The sequence below is a fragment of the Bos grunniens genome, chromosome 20 (genome assembly GCF_055505025.1).
Source record: "Bos grunniens cultivar Pamir isolate PY7600 chromosome 20, Bosgru_T2T1.0, whole genome shotgun sequence".
Classification (NCBI taxonomy): Eukaryota; Metazoa; Chordata; class Mammalia; order Artiodactyla; family Bovidae; genus Bos; species Bos grunniens.
In genome coordinates, this window is record NC_141184.1 from 30,304,396 (window position 1) to 30,326,303 (window position 21,908).

The 21,908-nt window shown below is 48.0% G+C and overlaps 1 protein-coding gene across 19 annotated transcripts in view; it reads left to right on the forward strand.

Annotated features, from left to right (window-relative positions):
• PDZD2 (PDZ domain containing 2) overlaps window positions 1–21,908 on the forward strand; it is a 404,529-nt gene that overhangs the window by 376,266 nt on the left and 6,355 nt on the right. For 14 of the 19 annotated variants that reach the window (XM_086361286.1, XM_086361287.1, XM_086361281.1 and 11 more), the window contains 7 exons: window positions 428–1,233; window positions 5,536–5,680; window positions 8,544–12,495; window positions 13,315–13,432; window positions 17,524–17,625; window positions 18,334–18,604; window positions 20,294–20,431. In XM_086361286.1, the coding sequence (XP_086217412.1) occupies window positions 428–1,233; window positions 5,536–5,680; window positions 8,544–12,495; window positions 13,315–13,432; window positions 17,524–17,625; window positions 18,334–18,604; window positions 20,294–20,431 (5,532 nt within the window). The remainder of the gene's footprint in view (window positions 1–427; window positions 1,234–5,535; window positions 5,681–8,543; window positions 12,496–13,314; window positions 13,433–17,523; window positions 17,626–18,333; window positions 18,605–20,293; window positions 20,432–21,908) is intronic. The other 5 variants (XM_086361283.1, XM_086361297.1, XM_086361282.1 and 2 more) reach the window with 4 other exon arrangements.

Genomic DNA, 21,908 nt, shown 5'->3' on the forward strand with positions numbered 1-21,908 from the left:
CCTATGAAGGAAGGACTTCAGGTGATAAGAAGGCCCAGGTGTGCAGGACTCGTTGATCCCGGGGCATCCTCCCCCGGGGAGTATTTGGAGCAGCGTTTAGGTTGAACCCAGTAACGTGTTAGATATCATGGATGTTGACAAGTTACACATTTCTGTCTCTAGGCAGCACACATGTGTAAGTTGAACAATCCAGAGGTTAAGTTTAAAAAAAAAGAAAAAACAGTAGGCAGAGGAGAGAAGAAAGTTGGCTCTCACTGTAAGCAGATCCCAAGAAACTGTGTCGTTTATGCCTAGTGACCAGTGGCCAGAAGGTGTACCTGGCATCTGTGAACGTGGAAATGCTCGTGTATAAAGAAGGGGGGGTTAGATTAAAAGACCATACCAGATGGAAAGCTATTGCACTTGACTTTTCTTCTCCCAACCCCAGCAGCTCACAAGGAGCCAGGAAAAGCCAGGGCCAACAGCCTTGTGTCTCTTGGAAGCCAACGGGCCTCCGGGCTCTTCCACAAGCAGGTGACAATTGCCAGGCAAGCCAGTCTTCCCGGGAGCCCAGAGGTCCTCCGGAACCCCCTCCTCCGCCAGAGGAGGGTGGGCTGCTCTGATGACGATGCCAGCGACGAGGAAGAGTTTGATGGCGAAGGCGACTGTATTTCCCTCCCAGGGACCCTCTCAGGTCCCAGCAGGCCGCTGACAGAGGACAACTCTACACATGTTTCAACAGCCTCTTCCAAGGTCACAGGTATCAACCGAGAGGAACACCCCAAGAAAACACTGGTCAGCAAGGCCTCCTCAGTGCCTCTCCTCGGCAGCTCGCTGGACTTCCAGGAGAGCCTCCCAGGAGGCGTGCGGGACCCCCTTTCCCATGCAGCCAGCCTGCTGGTCCCATCGGAGGCCCCCAAGGGTAGCCCTGGCTGCTCGGGGAGGAAGGAACTGTCAGGATCGAGGAGCTCGCCCAAACTGGAGTGCAGAGCCGGGACAGGCACCCAGGGTCCAGCGAGCACAGACAGCCCCAGTTCCCTCCAGCAAAATGACAGCCTGGGGTCCAGGCACAAGCCCGTGGCCAGGGTCAGCCCACACCGCAAGAGGCCTGAGGCTGAGGGCAGGCCTAGCAGCGCAGAATCAGCACAGCTGACCGATGGAGCCAGTGACCCATGCGGTGCGGACTTGAAAGTCCAGGATAGTTCCATCCAAGTGACCGTGACTGGTTATCGGCCAGGAGGAACTATGGAGAAGGTAACTGATTTCTTAGTTACTTGAGATCCAGTGAGTCTTGTATGAATGAGTATGGAGCATGCTATAAAGCAGGGGTCCCCAACCTCCAGGATCTAATGCCTGATGATCTGAGGTGGAGCTAATGTAATAATAATAATAGCAATAAAGTGCACAATAAATGTCATCCTTTGGAATCATCCTGAAACCACACCCACCCTCCACGCTAGTCTGTGGAAAAATTATCTTCCACAGAACTGGTCCCCGGTGCCAAAAAAGTTGGGGACCGCTGCTCTAAAGCATAAGGTAATCTGCCTGAAATAAAGGATAATGATTGGAGAATCATCTTTCAATACAGTCATTCATTTCAACACACTAACTGCCTGGGAGCCTAGTAATATATCACCAGATTGGTGGGGGGAGGTGCCTAAGTGTTGAGTCATGAGATCATGTGGCCGAAAGATGTAATCCCTCTCTTCCCATACACGGGGCCTGTGGTTGATGATGGAAAGGCAGTGCCGGGCAGATGCAGGAAACCCCTGGGTCTGGGACCAGCTTCTCCACTGACTAGTCGGTGGTCACTTAGGCAGTAACTTGCCAAGTTACTGATCTTTCTGAACCACAGTTGTCTGGACTGTAAAATAGGGATGTTGCTCTCTTCCCTGATCATTTCACACAGTCAGGGTGACCGTCAAATACAGGTTAACAGTGGTTATGTCTGGCGGTCAAGGTTCTGCTTGATCCTTATTTTTTCAGACTTCCCATGGTGATGATGTATAATTACAGCTACTCCTACCCTTGTTGTATCACATGAAGTAATGGGCATGCATTCACTGAAAAACATATAATGTACCACAGTAAATGCAAGTTAATATTGTTTATGTTTCTACTTGTTTACCAGTATGTTAGAATGGACCAGAATATCAAATTGCACATTTAAAAAAAAAAAATTTAGTATACCTCCACTTTAGCAAGGAGAGGGTAAGAGAAACAAACATTATTTAGTCTCTTCAACATAAATACTTTTACTCAGAGCGGAGAATCTGAGATGCCTTATAAGGCTGTCCAGGCATGCCTCTGAGATAATGCAGGTTCGGTTCCAGACCACTGCAATCAAGCTGATGTCGCAATAACGTCAGTCAAGTGTTTGGCTTCCCAGTGCATATAAAAGTTACGTTTACATGATACTGGAGTCTATTAATTGTGCAATAGCATTATGTCTCTAAAAATAATGTACATACCTTAATTCAAAAATATTTTATTATTAAAAAGTGTTAGCTATCTGAGCCTTAGTTGAATTATATATCTTTTTGCAACAGTAACATCACAGATCACCATAACAAATGTAACAATGAAAAAATGTAAGATATTGTGAGAAATACCAAAATATGATGGAAGTGAACAAATGCTGTTGGAAAAATGGCACCAACATACCCACTCAGTGCAGGGTTGTCACAGACCATCAACCTGTCAAACATGCAGTATCTGTGAAGTGCAATTTTTATGCCTGTATTTATAAAGATGTGTTTTCAAGTGATTTGTAAAACATATAATACATGTAAAGAGAAGCAGAACATACAAAGTCATAAAAGCTAATCTCAGCAGAAGGGTTTGTTTTTAACCTTATATACACCTTTTTTCTCCCTCTAAAAATTGTTATTACCTCCAACTAGGAAATGTATTTTAAAATGTCATGTTCAGCTAATGAGTAAACCTCTTCCTTTTAAGGGTATTACAAATTTTGAATAACTCAGTTCAGTTCAGTTGTGCCCGACTCTTTGCAACCCCATGAACTGCAGCACGCCAGGCCTCCCTGTCCATCACCAATTCCCGGAGTTCACTCAAACTCATGTCCATCAAGTCGGTGATGCCATCCAGCCATCTCTTCCTCTGTTGTCCCCTTCTCCTCCTGCCCTCAATCTTTCCCAGCATCAGGGTCTTTTCCAATGAGTCAACACTTCGCATGAGGTGGTGAAAGTACTGGAGTTTCACCCTTAGCATCAGTCCTTCCAATGAACACCTAGGACTGGTTGGACCTCCTTGCAATCCAAGGGACTCTCAAGAGTCTTCTCCAACACACCACAGTTCAAAAGCATCAATTCTTCGGCGCTCAGCTTTCTTCCCACTCCAACTCTAACATCCATAAATGACCACTGGAAAAACCATAGCCTTGACTAGACCAACCTTTGTTAGCAAAGTAATGTCTCTGCTTTTCAGTATGCTATCTAGATTGGTCATAACTTTCCTTCCAAGGAGTAAGAAGCATCTTTTAATTTCATGGCTGTAGTCACCATCTGCAGTGATTTTGGAGCCCAAAATAATAAAGTTTAACACTGTTTCCACTGTTTCCCCATCTATTTCCCATGAAGTGATGGGACCAGATGCCATGATCTTCGTTTTCTGAATGTTGAGCTTTAAGCCAACTTTTTCACTCTCCACTTTCACTTTCATCAAGAGGCTTTTGAGTTCCTCTTCACTTTCTGCCATAAGGGTGGTGTCATCTGCATATCTAAGGTTATTGATATAACAATAATAATCCAGCAATCTTGATTCCAGCCTGTGCTTCTTCCAACCCAGCGTTTCTCATGATGTATTCTGCATATAAGTTAAATAAGTATATAAAGCCAAATCATGGATTTTACTCAAATATCTTTTTTTATAATAATCTATATCTATTAAAATGTCATAATTGTGAATTAGTATTCTCAGTAAGAACTTTGAGCACCTTTTAAAATTTTTGTACAGAAGTTGTTTTTCTTGTAAAATTTCTCATTCCCAAATTTTATTTATACTATATGGGAAAGAAAATTGAATGCATTGCCCATAAAGTATTTACCTTTTATATTGGAAACTTAAAAAAATGAGACTTTTTATTTTGGAAAATGATTGTCTTTTAATGTTTTTATTAATACTTTTTAAAATCGAGATGAAATTCACTTAACATAAAGTTAGTATAGGAAAGGGAAGTCTGGCATGCTGCGGTCCATGGGGTCGCAAAGAGTTGGACATGACTTAGCAACTGAACACCAAAGCATTTTAAAGTGTACAGTTGAGTGGCATGTGCTGCATTCACAGTGCTGGACAGTCACTACCTCTGTTGACTTTCAGATTCTTCTGTTTTCATATCACACTTATGCCTTATTAGTAAATAGAAAATTCACTGAGTTGAACACTGTTGAGTTCCCTAAGCAGATAATTGACATTTTACGAAATTATTTTTTTTCTTTTTAAACAAAAGTAGCTAAATGATCACCTGTTTCACCTCTTTCCTCTGCCGCCACCTTTGAGCCACTTTATGACTCCTTCACTCAGAGGGTAAATGTCAAATCTGATTTAATGTTTTAGCAAAGTTGTTTTAGAGAAAATTTTCCTAGTAGGTATTAGAAGAAAGGAAGTAATTGACGCTCGGCTAAAGTACAGTTTTAAAATGTTAAATGCTAATTTTATTTATTCAGATTCATTCTCTCCATGACTGCCAAAATGAGCTGGTTTTGGTCTTGAGCATCACAATGCATAGTGTAACAATAATGCCTTACCTCTGTAGAGCCTTTTGTGTGCTGCACGTTGGGTTTTTTTTTAAGATGTACTGATTTATTTTTCGGCTGTGATGGGTCTTCACTGTTGCCCCTGGGCTCTCTCTAGTTGTAGCGTGCAGGCTTTTCATCGTGGCGTCTCCTCTTGAGGAACACGGGCTCCAGGGCAGGCAGGCTTCAGTAGTTGCTGCATGTGGGCTCCACAGTTAGTGCTCACAGGCTTTGGAGTGCATGAGCTCAGTTGCTCTGTGGCCTGTGGGATCTTCCCGGACCAGGTTTCATACCCATGTCTCTTGTGTTTGGCGAGTGGATTCTTTACCACTGAGCCACCAGGCAAGCCCCGCAACACTTGTTATTTCTATTATTTCAATCTTCTTGATTGAAGCCATCCTGAGGGGGTTGAGATGCTATCTCATTGTGGTTTTCATTTGCCTTTTCCTAATCACCCTGGCAGAGAAGGCAATGGCACCCCACTCCAGTACTCTTGCCTGGAAAATCCCATGGACGGAGGAGCCTGGTAGGCTGCAGTCCATGGGGTCGCTAAGAGTCAGACACAACTGAGCTACTAACGTCACTGCTACCACTTATCACCCACATCTTAAATTGAATGCTTAGGAAGAGTGACAAGGCCATGACATTTCTAGTTGGACCTTAAACCCAGAATCTGGGTCTTGTGGCTTCTGGTCCAGGGCTCCTTGAATTTCCCAAACCAGCTCTCCTCTGTATGTGATGTATTAGGATGCAGAGAACCCTGAGAGCCTTTAACAGTGGCTCACAGTTGTCCTTGTGCCAGGAATCTCTGGACAAGCCGTCCGTCGGGGATGGACGAGTCCCCACTGACTGGGGACCAGGCTGTGCCCTGCCCCACCCAGATGCCAGCCACCCTACAGAGAACCCACCTGCAGCGACATCCAAGCAGGGGCAGCAACCCGGGACAGGTAAGATGATTTTATCACTTACTAAGCTTTAGAACGGGAGAGTAGAAGTTAACTAATAAAAATGTTATATGGGGAAAATTTTAAGGCAGAGAGATCTTCATAGGCTAGTGATAAAAGCTACCTGCATTTAACAACTTTACTAGATCACTGGGCCTGAGTTCATGGGTATCTGTCTTCAGCTAGTCTCCAGCCTTTACTCATTTTGTGACATGTACCTTAGTGAATGAGGAACAATATGAAACAGGAATATCCTGCCTTCAGAAACTCAACACTCTGTTTATGTGAAACCAAATGTACTGAAAAATGGCAGGAAAAGCCTCCACTGAGAAGTAAAAAATAAATAATTCTTATGTATTGCATCTATAGAATAGCTGAGGAGCCTGAAGAGGTCAGCAAGATGCTCCCAGGCCTGTGTGGCTGGTGCTGGCCCCAGCAGGCCACCCTCAGCACTAACCCTAACCCTAAGTCAGGTTATCAGCACACCTGTAACCTGCTCTGGTTAGGAAGCTGCACCAGGCCCTCCACATTCTTCTACACCCATGACATCAGTTGTAAAGGCTGCTGGGCCTTCTACCCCATAAGGCGCCATAATTGAGCCAGTATGCTTCCCATTGTTGGGCGTTTGGGGGCTTTCCAAGTGAAGGAATATTTTGAAAGGTGACATCATGGACTGCTTCCATGTAATTTAATCTCCATCAGTAAAACCTTTTTGCATTACACACTTTGCACAAAAGCCAAATTGCTAACAAAATTTTAGGGTTTGCTCAGCGAATGAATCAATCTGAAAAACAGACACACATCCCTTCCTTTTGCTGCTGCTTTTCCCTGTAGCTGGCACCAGCATCTGCGCATGCTTAGTCACTCAGTCGTGTCCAGCTCTGTGAACCCATGGACCATAGCCCACCAGGCTCCTCTCCATGGGATTTTCCAAGCAAAAATACTGGAGTGGGTTGCCATTCCCTTCTCTAGGGGATCTTCCTGACCTAGGAATCAAACTCAGGTCTCCTGTGGTACAGACAGATTCTTTATCATCTGAGCCACCAGGGAAGCCTCCTAGTTGGCACCAGCAGAAACAGGAAAGTCATACTGAAGGGAATTGAAAAGATTCAGCAGATCACTGTTGCTGGAGGGAACGACAGGGAGAAGAGATAGTTAGGGAGTGTGGGATGGACAAGTACACACTGGCCACTGTATTTAAAATGGATAAGCACCACAGTCCTACTGCAGAGCACAGGGAACTCTGCTCAATGTCATGTGGCAGCCTGGATGGGAGGGGAGTTTGGGGGAGAATGGATCCATGTATATGTATGGCTGAGTCCCTTTGCTGTCCACCTGAAACCATTACAACATTGTTAATTGGCTATACTCCGATACAAAATAAAAAGTTTTAAAAAAGAAAATTGAGCAGAAGAAAGGAGGCCATGGGTGTGAGTCTGTGGTGCCCCTGGCCTTCCGTGGGGACCTGGGGAGGTTGTGTCAGGTCTCCGTGGGTATCCTGATGAACCGGTCTTGCTGCTGGGTGGTCTCCACAGAGGCCATGTGGTCAGGGCTTAGGTAACTGCGTGAGCTGTGGAGTCCACATCCTGGGGGGAGCCCTGGCCATGAACTCTCTGACCCTGCATATGCTGCTTACCACCCTGCGCCTCACTTCCCCGCCATTCCAGTGCGGGCGGTCACAGTGTTGGGAGGGAAATGAAGCCCACAAGAAACTCTGAGCACAGCGCCAAGTGCTACTAGCTCCTAATTACTGATCTAGGAACTTTGGGGGAAAGCCATATGCAGTTAAGGTGACTGGCATGGGCGATGCAGAGTGACTGTAACATCTGGGGGAGACACGCTTCTAAGCAAAACTTTCATTGTGACTGAGGCTTTTGCTCTACCCTTACTCAAACCCAGGGCTCATAAGGAAATGCAAATCTAATGTTCTTTTTTCTGCCTGTTCCCCCACCTATTGTAAGATGCCATGTGCCAGAAGTAGACAGACTAACCCACACGTGTGCAGGCTTTTTGAGGAGGAGCCTCCAGGACAGAGTGGCTGTCCAGACCCAGCACGTGGAGGGACTTCACTTCCAGGCAGGCGGCATCTGTCCCTGCACCTCGGAGAGTTCACGCTGTCTCTGGCTTCTCTGCTTTGATTCCCTTTCCTTCCTTGCCTTTCTCCTCCTCCTTGGCTTCCGTTCCAGATGTGCCCCCAGAATCCCACTTAAGTCCAGCAGCCCTCTGTCTCCGCTTCCTGGGATAATCTGACCTCCTCAGTCTCCCACACCCCTGACCCTGGTCAGGACACGCTGGAGGACAGGGCAGGCTTCCATATGTCTGGAGCATTCCATGCGTCTGCCTGAATCAGCCTCCTTTAGTCCCTCGAGTTCCTTGCTGGGACTGTTTCACTTTACCCTGTGACTCCTAGTCCAAGGCACGAGGCTAAACCCCCATGTAGTCTGCGGGGGACTGAGTTGACTGCAGAATCACCCCAAGCTAAGGAATCAAATAGAACAGCCCGCTGACTCCTGTGGCTTTTGCCATCAGAGGGTGGATGGTGTACAGAAACCCAAGTGCAGGATTTCTGGTGTCCCCTTGTCCTTATAAATAACTAGAAAAGGCAGAGGCAGAGGTCCTCCTGCCGTCCATGCTGAGTTATTTTAGAGCCTCTAAAGCACAGTGGTATTTGTTCGATGTGAGCACTCTATAATTTTAGAGACTAAAACAGGCCTACATTTAAGCTGTGGGATGTCTTTCTAAAAAAGACAAAAAAATTGAGACTGTTTACAATTTTCACTTGTTTTCATTGAAGTTTTCTGTTTTCTAACCTTTCACCCTGTGTCTCCCCCACCACTCCAATCTTTTTTTTTTATTCTCCACCCAGGACCAGATGGCTCCCCAGACCCTCTCCCTTCCCCAGGGCAGAAGGAGGCGGCTCACCCTGACCCCAGCCAGACCTCAGTGGACACAGAGCCAGCGAGGCGACCTGAGGACCCCGGAGGGCCAGAATCACCCAGGATCCCCAAGTCTGAGGACAGCACATCCCCGGGGACAATGGCAATGGCTCATCCTGACCTCCGTGAGATGAGAGCAGCTCCCAATGCCAGATCGCCCTGCGCTGCCCGGAAGGCAGCGACCCCCAGGGGAGCAGGACCCATGGCTGAGGGGGCACCTTCGACTGGTGCTGGGCTGCCACAAGACCTCATGTCCGGGGAGAAGAGCCAAGAGAGGGTTCTGGGTCACCATGCCAAGGCTCCGCAAACCTCAGCAGTCCTTGCCCCTGAAAACTGCCAGGGGTCAGCTCTGCCCCAGGGAACAGACTCAGGGTCTACCAGCGCCCCGCAGGCTGGCCTGGCCCTGCCATCGCTGAGTGACAAGGCCCAGGAGGCGTGTGGGGGTGCCTCGGGGCCCGGCTGCCCTGGAGGGAATGGGCGCTGCCCAGTGACGGACATCGACAGGCTCCTGGTGGAACCGGATGCCTCCGGAGCAAGACTTCCCTCCCCTGGGAAAGGGGGCCGGCTGAGCAGAGAGCAGGCTGCCCAGGGGCCACAGCTAGCCTCGGGGAGTCCAACCCCTGCCCCAAGGAGGCCCGGGGCGGCTGGTCCAGCCCCTCCCCCTCAGTGGGCCGGCCAGCCTTCAGTTTTGGATTCCATCAATCCCGACAGACATTTTACTGTGAACAAAAGCTTTCTGAGCAACTACTCTAGGAATCTCAGCAGTCTCCACGAAGACAGCACCTCGCTGTCAGGCCTGGGTGACAGCACCGAGCCATCTGTGTCCCTCTCGTCCATGTACGGGGACGTGGAAGACTCATCCTCAGACCCCGAGTCATTCACTGAATTCCCGCGAGCTCCCGCCCGGGACAGCTGGTCCCCTCCTCATCCTCGTCCTCCTGAGCCTTCTCACAAGGGAGACACAACGGAGTCCGAGGAGGAGCAGGTGGAAATCTGTTCCACGGATGGCTCCCCCGATCGGCCCTCAGCCACTGCCCTTGCTCCTGCCCGGGTGGCCGCCTGCCCTGCCCTTGCCACAGCCCTGCCACCAAAGGATGGAGCCCTGAGCCAGGTGGGGGCAGAAGCAGGCCACACAGCCCGCATCATGCCAGGCACCTCCACCCCTCCACAGCCACCTCCTCCTCTGTCAGACGTGAGCTCTCAGGAGGCGGAGCCGCTTGAGGATGCAAGGGTCTCTCAAGACCACAGGTCCCCGAGTGAAGAGGACTCTGGGGAAGCCACCCAGCCTCCTCCGGGTACCAGGCCTATCCCCAGCTCCCCAGGTACCCTTGGTTTTCCTAACGTGGTGAATGGTTTGGAGTATGACCATTTGGATGACAAGGCCCCACCTGAGAAACAAGAAATAGATGTTCACACTGCTGAAAACCAAGCCTCCTTCAGGGCGTGTGTCCCCAAGAATGGAGACTCAGCTCTGGGAAACCTGCACATCTCCGGAGGTCAAGGCCCAGAGGACTTGTTGCCAAAGCCAAAAGCCATCTCCAGGCGGCCCCTCATGGCCTGGTTTAGAGAGATAAATAAGAACAACCACGGGACGCATCCGCAGAGCAAAACTGAAATGGAACAATCCACGCTGCTGGCCAGAAGTCCCGACCCCAAGGCCCAGGTGCTGAGCTCAAGCCACAAGAAGGGGGTGCCTGTGCCAGATAGCCCCCCTCCTCGGCTGAATCTTGAGAATAAAGACTTGCCTAGGAAAAGTTCTGTGGAAACTCTTTTGAGTAACTGTCAGAAACCCAAAGCTGGTCCTAAGCTGAAGAGACTGAGCATCAAAAGCAAAAGCAAAGTCAGTTCCGAGGTCCCGGCTGCTCACACGGGGAAGACTGGCAGCACGGAGCACAGGAAGGCCCTTGTCTCACCCCAGGCCTCCCACAAAATGCTTTCTAAGGTGGCGTCGCACCAGTTCCACACAGCTGACCACGAAGAACTGGACAAGACTGCCGCAGCTGCCCCTCAGTCTCCCCAGTGTGTGGAGGGCAAGCTGCCCCCTGGGACCCCGGGCTCCCTGAAGCCCTCGGCATCCGACTCGAGCATCAGGATGTTTGTTTCGCCCGTGACCACCCCCAAGACCCTTCCTGAGCAAGGTGGGTGTGGTAGGCTCCACCCGGCTGTGCACGCGGAACCCGACCGAGGCTTCCCGGCTGCCCCTAGCCCTCCCAAGTGTGGTCCAGAGAGCAGGGCTCCCCTGGCATCCCCGGGGCTAGCAAGTCCCGCAGCACTGAGGAGTGGCACGTCCACGGTAGCCGGCAAGCTGGAGGTCCCCACTCCCGGGCAGGGTGAGTGGTCCCTGTCCAGCCAAACAGACTCTGCAGCAGAAGCAGCCCTGCCAGGGGTGACTGGTGACAAAAGAAGCAAAATAATTGCCGGTGAGCCTCTTGAAAGAACCAAGCAGCTGAAAATCATTGAGATCCCGAAGAGCACATGTGGTGACATACTGGCTGAGAGGGACAGGCAGGGGGGGCTCTTGTCCCAGAGCAGCCGTCAGGAGGAGAGTGGGGCTGGGCTCTGTCACCAGCCAGGGGAGTCCTCCCCAAACCACCCGTCCTTACTCCCAACCCGGGTCTCCCAGGTGGAGCTGGAAGCGCAGCAGCGATCCGTCAGCCTGGCAAGACTCTCCTCCTCTTCCTCCCCGCAGCTGCTGGCTAGAAAGGCCGATCCTGGCCAGATGGGCAACCCCCTGGGGGTGCCCAGGAATGGCCCACCAGTGGGCCCAGTGCTGGACGATCATCCCTACTTCACGCCAAGGCCAGCGACCAGGACCTACTCCATGCCGGCCCAGTTCTCCAGTCATTTCGGCCGGGAGGGCCATACCCCACAGAGCCCAGGGCGCACCCCTCGGGACGGCCAGATCCCTGGCACCAGCGGGGGCCTCCTCGAGGCCAAGGCGTCTAGAGGTGCTGTTCTCAGCCTGGCTAATGGGCAGGGTGTATACAGCGTAAAGCCCTTGCTGGAGACTTCGGGGAACCTTCCGACGACAGACGAAGCGGATGTCCTGTCCGCCCAGGAAACCAGCTGCCAGCTCACAGACAGAGTCACCGTCACCAGGAGACATCACTACTCCCCACAGAACTGGCCCCATGAAGCCACCTCCTTTTTCTCTGTGAAGCAGAGGATCAAGTCTTTCGAGAACCTGGCCCACTCTGACCGGCCCGCAGCCAAGGCTGGGGCCTCCTCCTTCTTGTCAGTGAGCTCCAAGCCTCCCATTGGGAGACGGTCGTCCGGCAGCGTGGTTTCTGGGCCCCTCAGCCACTCCAGTGACCCAACAGCAAGGTCGCTGAGACGTAGCCTGAGTTCCTGCAGCGAAAGCCAAGGTGAAGCCACCACTGTCGTCCCCCCGATGACCAAGTCCCCGTCCAGCATGACGCTGACCGTCTCCCGGCAGACCCCAGCAGATGCCCGTAACAAGGGCGCTGACTCAGACCCCAAGAGACCACCTGGTCCTTCGGGCATCCCTGCCCCGACCGCAACCCCCGCCTCTCCCGCCAAGAGGAACAAGTCCTCGGTGCGTCACACGCAGGCCTCACCTCTGTCCCGCTCGAAGCTCCAGGAGCTGAGAGCCCTGAGCATGCCCGACTTGGACAAGCTCTGCAGCGAGGACTTCTCAGCAGGGCCATCCGCCGTGCTCTTCAAAACTGAGCTGGAAATCGTCCCCCGGAGGTCACTTGGCTCCCCTGCTGGGGGCCTCGCTGGGTCCACGGCCCTTTCATGCCCCAAGGATGGGGCAGAAAGGGCCTGTCCCAAAGCCACTGACCCCAGAGCACCCAGTTCAGCCCACGATGTGGGTGAGACCACCCAGGATCTGCCTTCCGGAAGAAGTTGGTCAGTTAAGTAAGTGTCCGCTCTTCCCCTTGTATGTAATTTTTTTTAATGGATTAGTTCTAGACTTTTAGAAAAGTTGCAAAAATAGTGCAAACTTCCCATGTACATCTCACCTGGCTGCTCCTCAAGTTAACATCTTACATAACCATGGCCCGTTTGTCAGAAGTTAACATTGAAAAACACACGATTGGCTAAATGACAGACTTTATTCAGATTACACTGAATAAATCCCACTAACATCCTTTTTCTATTCCAGCCTCCAGTTTTGTTTTTTGTTTTTTTTAAATATTAGTATTGGAAAAATAAAGTGCCTGCAGGGAAAAGTGTTTCCCAAATTGTTGCTCTAAAGAGAGGCTTTTGTAGGACAGGGCACTTAGCAAAACCACAGAGTAAGAGAGCGAGCGAGCGAGACAGAGCGAGAGATGGTGGGATAAGGAAACAGGACCACTGGGGGAGGATTAGAACCTTTCAAAGTGACTGAAGTCAAATTGAAGTCAAATAGGAAACTTCTAGTATGTTTTAAAATATTTCACTGGAGGCTACAGAATATTTGTCTGAAATTTTCTGTTCAAGTTCAGCATTGGTCGCCTAACATCTTGGAGGGATCCTAGAATCCATAGGAATTCCCACTGCTGTTGGCAGTGAATGAAATTCCTGTTGAGCGTTTGAGCTTCTTCAAGCAGTTTGAAATGGAGTTGTGACCAAAAGAGAGCATGAAAATCAGAAAATGCCTACAATGTGGTAGAAAGGAGATCATTCTTAATGCATCCTAGTACAGTGGAGAAGTTTTTTTCTTTAACATTCTTCCAATATGTTTATATTATTTAGTTTGCAACAACTCCTGGTCTCAGCAGGGGATCAGCAAAGACTGCAGTCCATTCTGTCGTCAGTGGGGTCAAGATCTACTGTCCTCACTCTCATTCAGGAAGCGAAAGCACAATCAGAGGTGAGTGAAATAGAAAAAACGGGGAGAGTGCATCCCTGTGTGCGTAGGACTGAGTCCCTTTGCTGTTCACCTGAAACTACCACATTATTAATCGACGATACCTCAGTACAAAATAAAAAGTTTAGAGTTTGGGGATTAAAAACAAAAAAAACTACAGAAAACACAAAGAGTCGGACACGACTGAGCGACTGAACTGAACAGAAAACACAGGAAGATTGGACTGCTGCCACCTCAGTGCTCAGGCATGTGCCACAAGCTTTAGAGGACCTGGGAGAGCCCTTCTCCCAAGTCCCATGTGGCAAGTTCAGCAGCTCATTCTGATCTGTCTCGATTGCTTGCAGCTTGCTTCAGAAGCTTGCTTGTGTTGAATTTTTCAGTGCCAGATTGGTGTTTTAATCCCCCAGGCGTGACTAGTTACCATCTTCCCCACCCACCCCCACACCTGGAGTTTGTCTGCAGCAAGTGCTTCCTACAGGACTAGGCATGTTGGAACGGTGGGGGAATGGCCACGAGTACCTCTGTCCACCTACGTGGACATAATGGCCTGTCAAGGGAGCCACCTGCTGGGGAAACAAGAGTTAACAGCTGTGTAGCCCTACCCTGGGGCTTCCCTGTAGCTCAGATGGTAAAGAATTTGCCTGCAATGCAGGAGACCAGGGTTTGATCCCTGGGTCTGGAAGATCCTCTGGAGAAGGGAATGGCAACCTACTCCAGTATTCTTGCCCAGAGAATTCCATGGACAGAGAAGCCTGGTGGGCTACAGTCCATAGGGTCACAAAGAGTTGGACACAACTTAGTGACTAACACAGTCCCACCCTGGCCCCAATTACAAGACCTTCAAAGAAGCGGATTAGTCATTACAAGTCAAGTCTTTCAATAAATTGAATGTGACAGTAAACAATAACAAAAGAAACCATGGGTTCATATTTAGAATACTTCTCTGAAGCATGTTAATTTCTCAGAAGGATTCATTAAGATTTGAACCCAAATAAATGAATATTTTTTATCCAGAGGAAAAAAAGCAAATATGAACAATTTTTCTTGAGTGGTAATATGCCTGGTCACTGATACCACCTGAGAACACCATTCCAGAAATTCTGACATTACCCAGAAGGGTACCCAGATGTGACGTTGGCATCTATTATGGAGTGAACCAGAATGGAGAGGAGATGGGGAGGAATAGACATCAGTCCCTTTCAGCTTCTACTCCCTTTGGCTTCTCTGTCCCTGGTTTGGTCTGTGCAGTTAGCAAACATCTTGAGGCATACAGCATTTTTTACTTTCAGGAAGAGGGACTGTTCCATCCGCTCACTTCTTTCGTCGACTTATTACAAGTGATGAAAGCCTTACTCTTGGATTTTGCATCAAGGTGGCTCAGTGGGTTCATACTTTGCCAGGCTCTTTGCTCCAGACGTTTTACACTATTAGATAAGAGGGGAAAACCAAAAAGCCTCAACCAAGCTCACACACTTGAGAGGCACATTGTCAGGGACCACAAACACAGCAGAGACTCTGGTGTGGACAGCGTGCTGAACGCTACCCTGGGGTCATCTCCTGGCTTCCCTCACCTCCTCACCCTGGTTCCATATTCACCACCCACAGGTGTTGAAGATTATTCCGACTTTGATCAGAATGCAGCTTTCTTTTGCCTTTTTTCTTATTGTCTTCAGTTAATTTTGAAGAGGAGCTTTGAGTAGAGATGTGCTTTCTCTGCCATCTTCAGAAGTTTACTACCTTGCTTTTTGTCCAGTGATATGATCTGCAGGAGTTGTGCTGACTTTCTGTGGCCTCTGGAGGGCGCTGTGAGAGATTTAGAGTCAGGAAACAGCTCTGGTCTTGACACTTCAACACGTGCAGATCTTGGAGAGCTCTTGAGGACGATCTAGCTTCGCTGATGCTGTGCTAACCTTTTCGGAGAGGCAACACTTAGCCTGGCAGTCGGTCTCTAACACACTTGTATCCACAAACAAACAACTAGAGCAAGAAAAAATTTGACTAAATTAAAATTTTGGTGATATATCCCAGAATGCAGGAGAGTCTCATTCTTTTTTTTTTTTCCACTTTTCAATTTTATTTTATTTTTAAACTTTACAATATTGTATTAGTTTTGCCAAATATCGAAATGAATCCACCACAGGTATACGTGTGTTCCCCATCCTGAACCCTCCTCCCTCCTCCCTCCCCATACTATCCCTCTGGGTCGTCCCAGTGCACCAGCCCCAAGCATCCAGTATCGTGCATTGAACCTGGACTGGCAACTCGTTTCATACATGATATTATACATGTTTCAATGCATTCTCCCAAATCTTCCCACCCTCTCCCTCTCCCACAGAGTCCATAAGACTGATCTATACATCAGTGTCTCTTTTGCTGTCTCGTACACAGGGTTATTGTTACCATCTTTCTAAATTCCATATATATGCGTTAGTATGCTGTATTGGTGTTTTTCTTTCTGGCTTACTTCACTCTGTATAATAGGCTCCAGTTTCATCCATCTCATTAGAACTGATTTAAATGTATTCTTCTTAATGGCTGAGTAATACTCCATTGTGTATATGTACCACAGCTTTCTTATCCATTCATCTGCTGATGGACATCTAGGTTGCTTCCATGTCCTGGCTATTATAAACAGTGCTGTGATGAACATTGGGGTACACGTGTCTCTTTCCCTTCTGGTTTCCTCAGTGTGTATGCCCAGCAGTGGGATTGCTGGATCATAAGGCAGTTCTATTTCCAGTTTTTTAAGGAATCTCCACACTGTTCTCCATAGTGGCTGTACTAGTTTGCATTCCCACCAACAGTGTAAGAGAGTTCCCTTTTCTCCACACCCTCTCCAGCATTCTTAAATATTTTCTTTGCTCCAATAAGCTATTTAAATATCTGAGCAGTATTTCTAGTTCACCATCCCATTTCCCAGAAGCAGCACAGAGATCATTTCCCAGACCACATGTTCCTGTTTTGGTGAGAAAGCCTAATCATCACTTCTCTCTGGTGACCAGCGTCTAAGTGTATATATGCTTGAAACTTGCCCATGAAGTAAACATCCCAGCCCCCCAAAGTTCTGCTGGATATTCTAGTGTCAGCTTAGGTTTGAATGAACCTCTTTAGAGTGGTGTAAAAATGCTTGGGATTACTCTTTAGAACTCATACTAAACATTGTTTTTTTAAACATTGGTTTCTTTTCCCAGCAAAACAAAGAGGTGGTTTTCTCTTTCAACATTTTCACTTTCTCTGTTGCAGCCAGCCTGGTTATTATTAAATTCTTTTTCTGTTGCTGAGCTTGAGAACACCTTGAATTGATGGATTATAAATCAATTACTTCAAGGGAAACCTAGCAACACAGCTCTTTAAAATGATGCTGAATCATATCTAGCATGTGGGCAAAGAAAGTCGAAGGAAGTCAAAATTCAGAATAATTAGCCCAGATAATTTTAAAATCTTTATTCCAAGGTACCTTTCAATTGATGCTTAAAACACAGGAACATCTTCTGTTATTTAAACCTAGGACTCAGTTACTAAGAATGTTCTAGTCCCAGTGAGTTGACAGTTTTATATGTACTTTCCATTTTTCAAAATACTTTGTGCTTTTTAACTACCAGTTCATTCACTGTACCTAAAATCCAATGAGCTGAACATGGTGGGTTGAGGGGGTGTAAAACTTATGGCTTCAGTGTGCTCTTATCCTGTCTTGGCACCTGTACTTCTGCTACTGACAACACGGGCTTTGCTCAATTGTAGACTGAGAAAACTAAAGAAATCCTTTCATGATTGAGTTATGTGCTATGATCAGATTTGGGAACACACCATCTGCTGCTGAGAATGGCTTCTCAGTGTCCCTTGTCCCTGCCCCCATCCTGGTTCATGAGACCTTCCCAGTGGTCCTACAGCTGTAAGATGGACCCTTGAAACTGCATAAGCACCACCCAGGAGGAATGCAGGGTATTTGAGATGGGCCCTGGTCCCAACACTGTGTGGAAGCACCTAACCATCAGGGTGAGCAATGACGAGCTCCGCAGTACTGTGGGGGGATGTGTTCAAAACTTCCTTACTCTGGCACAGGAAATATATTGGTTTCTGTTTCTTTTCACCAGAACAAAGAAGATATTTGCTTCATAGTCTTGAATAAAAAAGAAGGCTCAGGTCTGGGATTCAGTGTGGCAGGAGGGACAGATGTGCAGCCAAAATCAATTGTGGTAAGTGACAGTGTCGGGATGCTGTCGGGTCAGTCCTGCAGCAGCCTGAGAACTTAATCAGCACAGAATTCATAGCAGTCGGTTCAAAGAATGCGGGGCGGGGCGGAGGGGGGTGTCCCGTCACCAAACCAAAGTGGGGAAAGTGGTACGGAACGTTTTCGTTGACAAACACAGGCGCTTCTGACACACAGCGAGTGACCTACGATGATGCTACACATACAGTTGTCCACATCCTCATATTCACCTAACCCTTTCACTGGTTTAAGATGGACCTTAGAACTAATGGACCAAAGCTTTCATTTGCTTATAAATCAGTTCTTTCTCAAGATTACATTTTATATCACTCAAGAAGCCTCTGAAATCATTAGGGAGGTTAGCTTCCTTGGGCGAGACCCGGTTCTGTTCATCTTTTTTCTTATTGCCCCATGGAGCACCAGTATTCTCGCCTTGAGAATCCCATGGACAGAGGAGCCAGTCCATGGGGTCACAAAAGAGCTGGACATGACTAAAGTGATTGGGCATGCACATGGAGCACCAAGGCCCATTTTAGACGCTAGCAAGAATAAGAGTGAAACTGTATTGAGGTGCTGCTGCTGTTATTATTAATCCTGTTTCTCACATGGAATGTTTTCGGTAAACCGAGTGTTGGTATCGCATGGAAAACTTGCCGTCAGAAACTTATTTGGCTCTGCCCTCTCCTCGTCGCAGGTCCACAGGGTGTTTTCTCAGGGGGCGGCTTCTCAGGAAGGGACTGTGAGCCGAGGGGATTTCCTGCTGTCCCTCAACGGTGCCTCACTGGCTGGCTTAGCCCACGGGGACGTGCTGAAGGCTCTGCACCAGGCACAGCTGCACAAAGATGTCCTCATGGTCATCAAGAAAGGGAGTGATCAGCCCAGGCCCTCCAGCCGGCAGGAGCCTCCCACAGCCAACGGGAAGGGCTTGGTGTCCAGAAAGACCAGCCCCCTGGAGCCTGGAACAGGTAAGAAATCAGTTCAGCAACTGCAGTGGCCTGAGCTATTTGTGATGGTTTTGGCAAGAACAGCACTGATTCCTCTGAACAAGAAACTCTTCCTGTCCAGATGCCTCCGCAGTGTTGGGCGTGTTCGTAGCCTTCCCTCTGCTCCACTGTCTTGCTCTTATTCTTCTAGAAAACCGAAGCCCTTCCCAGTACCGGCAAATACCTTACTTATCAGATCATGTCATGCTCAACCTTTGCCCTTGTACTGTCTCAGCTGTTTGGTGTACTTTGTGTTTTTCTCTTTTGGGCCACATGGCTTGTGAGATCTTAGTTCTCTGACCAGGGATTGAACCCTGGCTCTGGGAGTGAAAGCGCTCAGTCTTAACCACTGGACCACCAGGGAATTCCTTGTTTGGTGTATTTTCAGTGGAATCCTGGAAACTTAAGCTGTCAAAGGAAACCACCGGGCACTCGGTCCTAATAGCTTTCAGAGTTTGTAAGACTCAGGAACTCAGATACAGAAGGCTGTCCTGAAATTTATAATCATTAAGTATTCCTATAGCAGCTTCAGGGCATCTGGCCTTGAACCAGCTTTAATAGAGTTACCAAACTACACGCACATTCAGGGCATAAATTTATTTCTTCGTATTCCTATTCTTCAAGATCCCCCTGCCCAGGGCTCTACCAGATCTGATATGCTTTACCCATGATAAGGTGATTATGCCTTATCAAGCACTGACTGCAGCCCACTCGGGCTTGATGTTAGAGGTGCCTAGGAAGCTTTTTTAAATCCTGATGCCAGGAAATCCCCAGGTCAATTAAGTCCAACTCTGAGGGTGAGTGTGGGGTGAGGGATAGGGTCCCAGTATCTTTTTACAGTTCCCAGGTGATTCCAGTATGGGCTCGTTTTCCTGTTTAACTGAAAGTAAAATGACCTATTGAAAAACGGTGCCCCTCCCACTGTAAGTTTCTTTCAGACCATGTGGAGTGGCCTTCTTTAAACCACAGGAATGGCCGTTATATTCAAAGGTGGTGATGCTACCTTGGTCTCAACCCCAAGTGGACAGTTTAATCTGTTTGTGGTCCTTCCCCTGCCTCCCAAGCAGTTAAGTGCCCTTTCCACTCAACTCAAGACATCCTTCACTGGTACAGTATAGAAGGGAAATAAAAGGCAAATTTACAATCTGTATTCAGACCCCCGAGATAGACCTCAGCCAGGCCTCTCCAAACTAGCACACAAAGTAGGCACAGGCTTGTTGCTATGGAGCAGGCATCACCACGGAAACGCTCTCCCCACAGTGGAGCCAGGAGATGGCAATGAAGACAGCTAGTGTGTGACACAGACAGACAACCAGAAGCAGGGGTACCCCTCACAGAAGGAGGACGGAAGCGCCACGTCTCACATGAGGCCTGGCATTTGGGTATCACAGGTTGTCAGAACCAGACTGTGATGTTCAGCTGCCAAGGCTGGCAGGAAATCGAATCTGATTCCCGAAGCGTGACTTCAGTCTACCCTGAGCTGTGCACTGACCGTAGGGATTTCTGCCTGGGCAACAGTGCCTTGTCTGTGCTTGCAGAAGGTGCTCAGGCAAGCAGAGGGGTGGGGACGGCAGAAGCACAGCTCCAGGTGTGGGGAGACCAACCTTAGCATTGGTGGACAGGACTCGAGAGTGCTCGGGGAACAGCCAGGCCTCAGGTCACTGTCATCAGCAGGGAGAAGCACGGCTGCGCACGAGGCTCTGTGTGTGGAAGTGCTGAAGACCTCGGCCGGGCTGGGCCTGAGTCTGGATGGAGGGAAGTCATCCATGTCTGGAGATGGGCCCCTGCTCGTCAAAAGAGTGTACAAAGGTAATCTAGAAAACCCAGTCCTCGGCCCAGAGCCTGTTTTCTCTATGTGCATGTCAGTGCTTTCCATCTGGAAATCAAATTTGTTTTTAAAAATTTACCATGTTTTTAATGCTGACATCCAGGGTTTACTGCATCAGCTCTGTCGTGAGCATTTCACATGTTGCTCATCCACATGACAGTTATATAGCATGGATACTGTTAGCATCCGGGTTTTACAAAAGAAGAAACTGAGCCACCGAGAAGTTACACAGACACCTAAGGTCACACCGATGTAAGTGGCCAAACCCAGCTTGAACCCAGGCTGTCTGCTCCAGTGTCTGTGCCCCCAGCCTCAAGGCTGTATCCCTGACTCCATGTTCCTGTCTTCGTGTTCTTACTTACCACTAGCTGTATGGATGTGAATACAGCAAGCTAAGTGATGCCATCAGAACTGCCAGTCAGGGGTACTTAACATTGGTCAAGGTCATATGCATTTAAAATCGCAAATGCTGAATTTCAAGAAAGTCATATGTGAGCCAGTAGATATCACTGAAATAGTTGGGAGACAGGAGGTCTCTTCATGAACTCAGTGTATTTTATCTCTTGGACAGTTCTCAAAATTCTCTCTCTAGGTCCCAGAGCTGAGCAGTTATATTATTAATATAATTATACTAATGATGTTTATATAAACCCACATATGCTATTTTATATGTAATATTTTACATTACAATACTGATTTCATATATACAATATATATTTATATTGATATTGTTAATATACTTATTCAGCTCAGGAATCTGAAGAGATTCTAGGGATTGCCCATGATCACAAAATGAATTATTATTCAAGTGCATGAAGAAATTTCATATTTACCAATGATTCTAACAATATCTACTGCTCCCATCTTCCTTTCTTGCAGTCTAGCACACGCCCAAACTGTAAATAGTGGTGGCCAGAAACAGGCTGTTTGCTCACGGTCCCTGGGGCAAGCAGAGGACAGGCACAGATCAGGAGCCGAGCCTCTGCCGTGTGGTGTCTAGACGCTCGGTACCAGGGCAAGGGGAAACACTGCACCTGTTAACTTGACAGCAGTGGGTCACAGAGAGCCAAGTTCAGGAAAACGTGAGTTTGACTCTCAAGAGCACTCCTAAGCAAGAGCTCTAAACAAAAGGATACAGAGTACGTGAGGAAATTGTCAACAGACACGATAAACAGGAACGTCCATCAAAAAACTGGGGCAGAAAAATATTATCCATGAAAAAAGACAGGGTATTCAAAAGAAGCAGGCAGATACATTAAAATACACACAAAAACCCATTAGCAGAAAGAAAGTCTGAAAGTATTTAAGTATTCAAAGAAAGTATTTAAATTAATGAACAGAATTAAACATATACTAAATCCTTAAGGAGAGAATTTATAAAAATCAAGGAAGAAACTTTAAAAACTGCAGCACAAGGAAATAAAGAGATAAAAATTACAAAAGGGTATTGAGCGATAA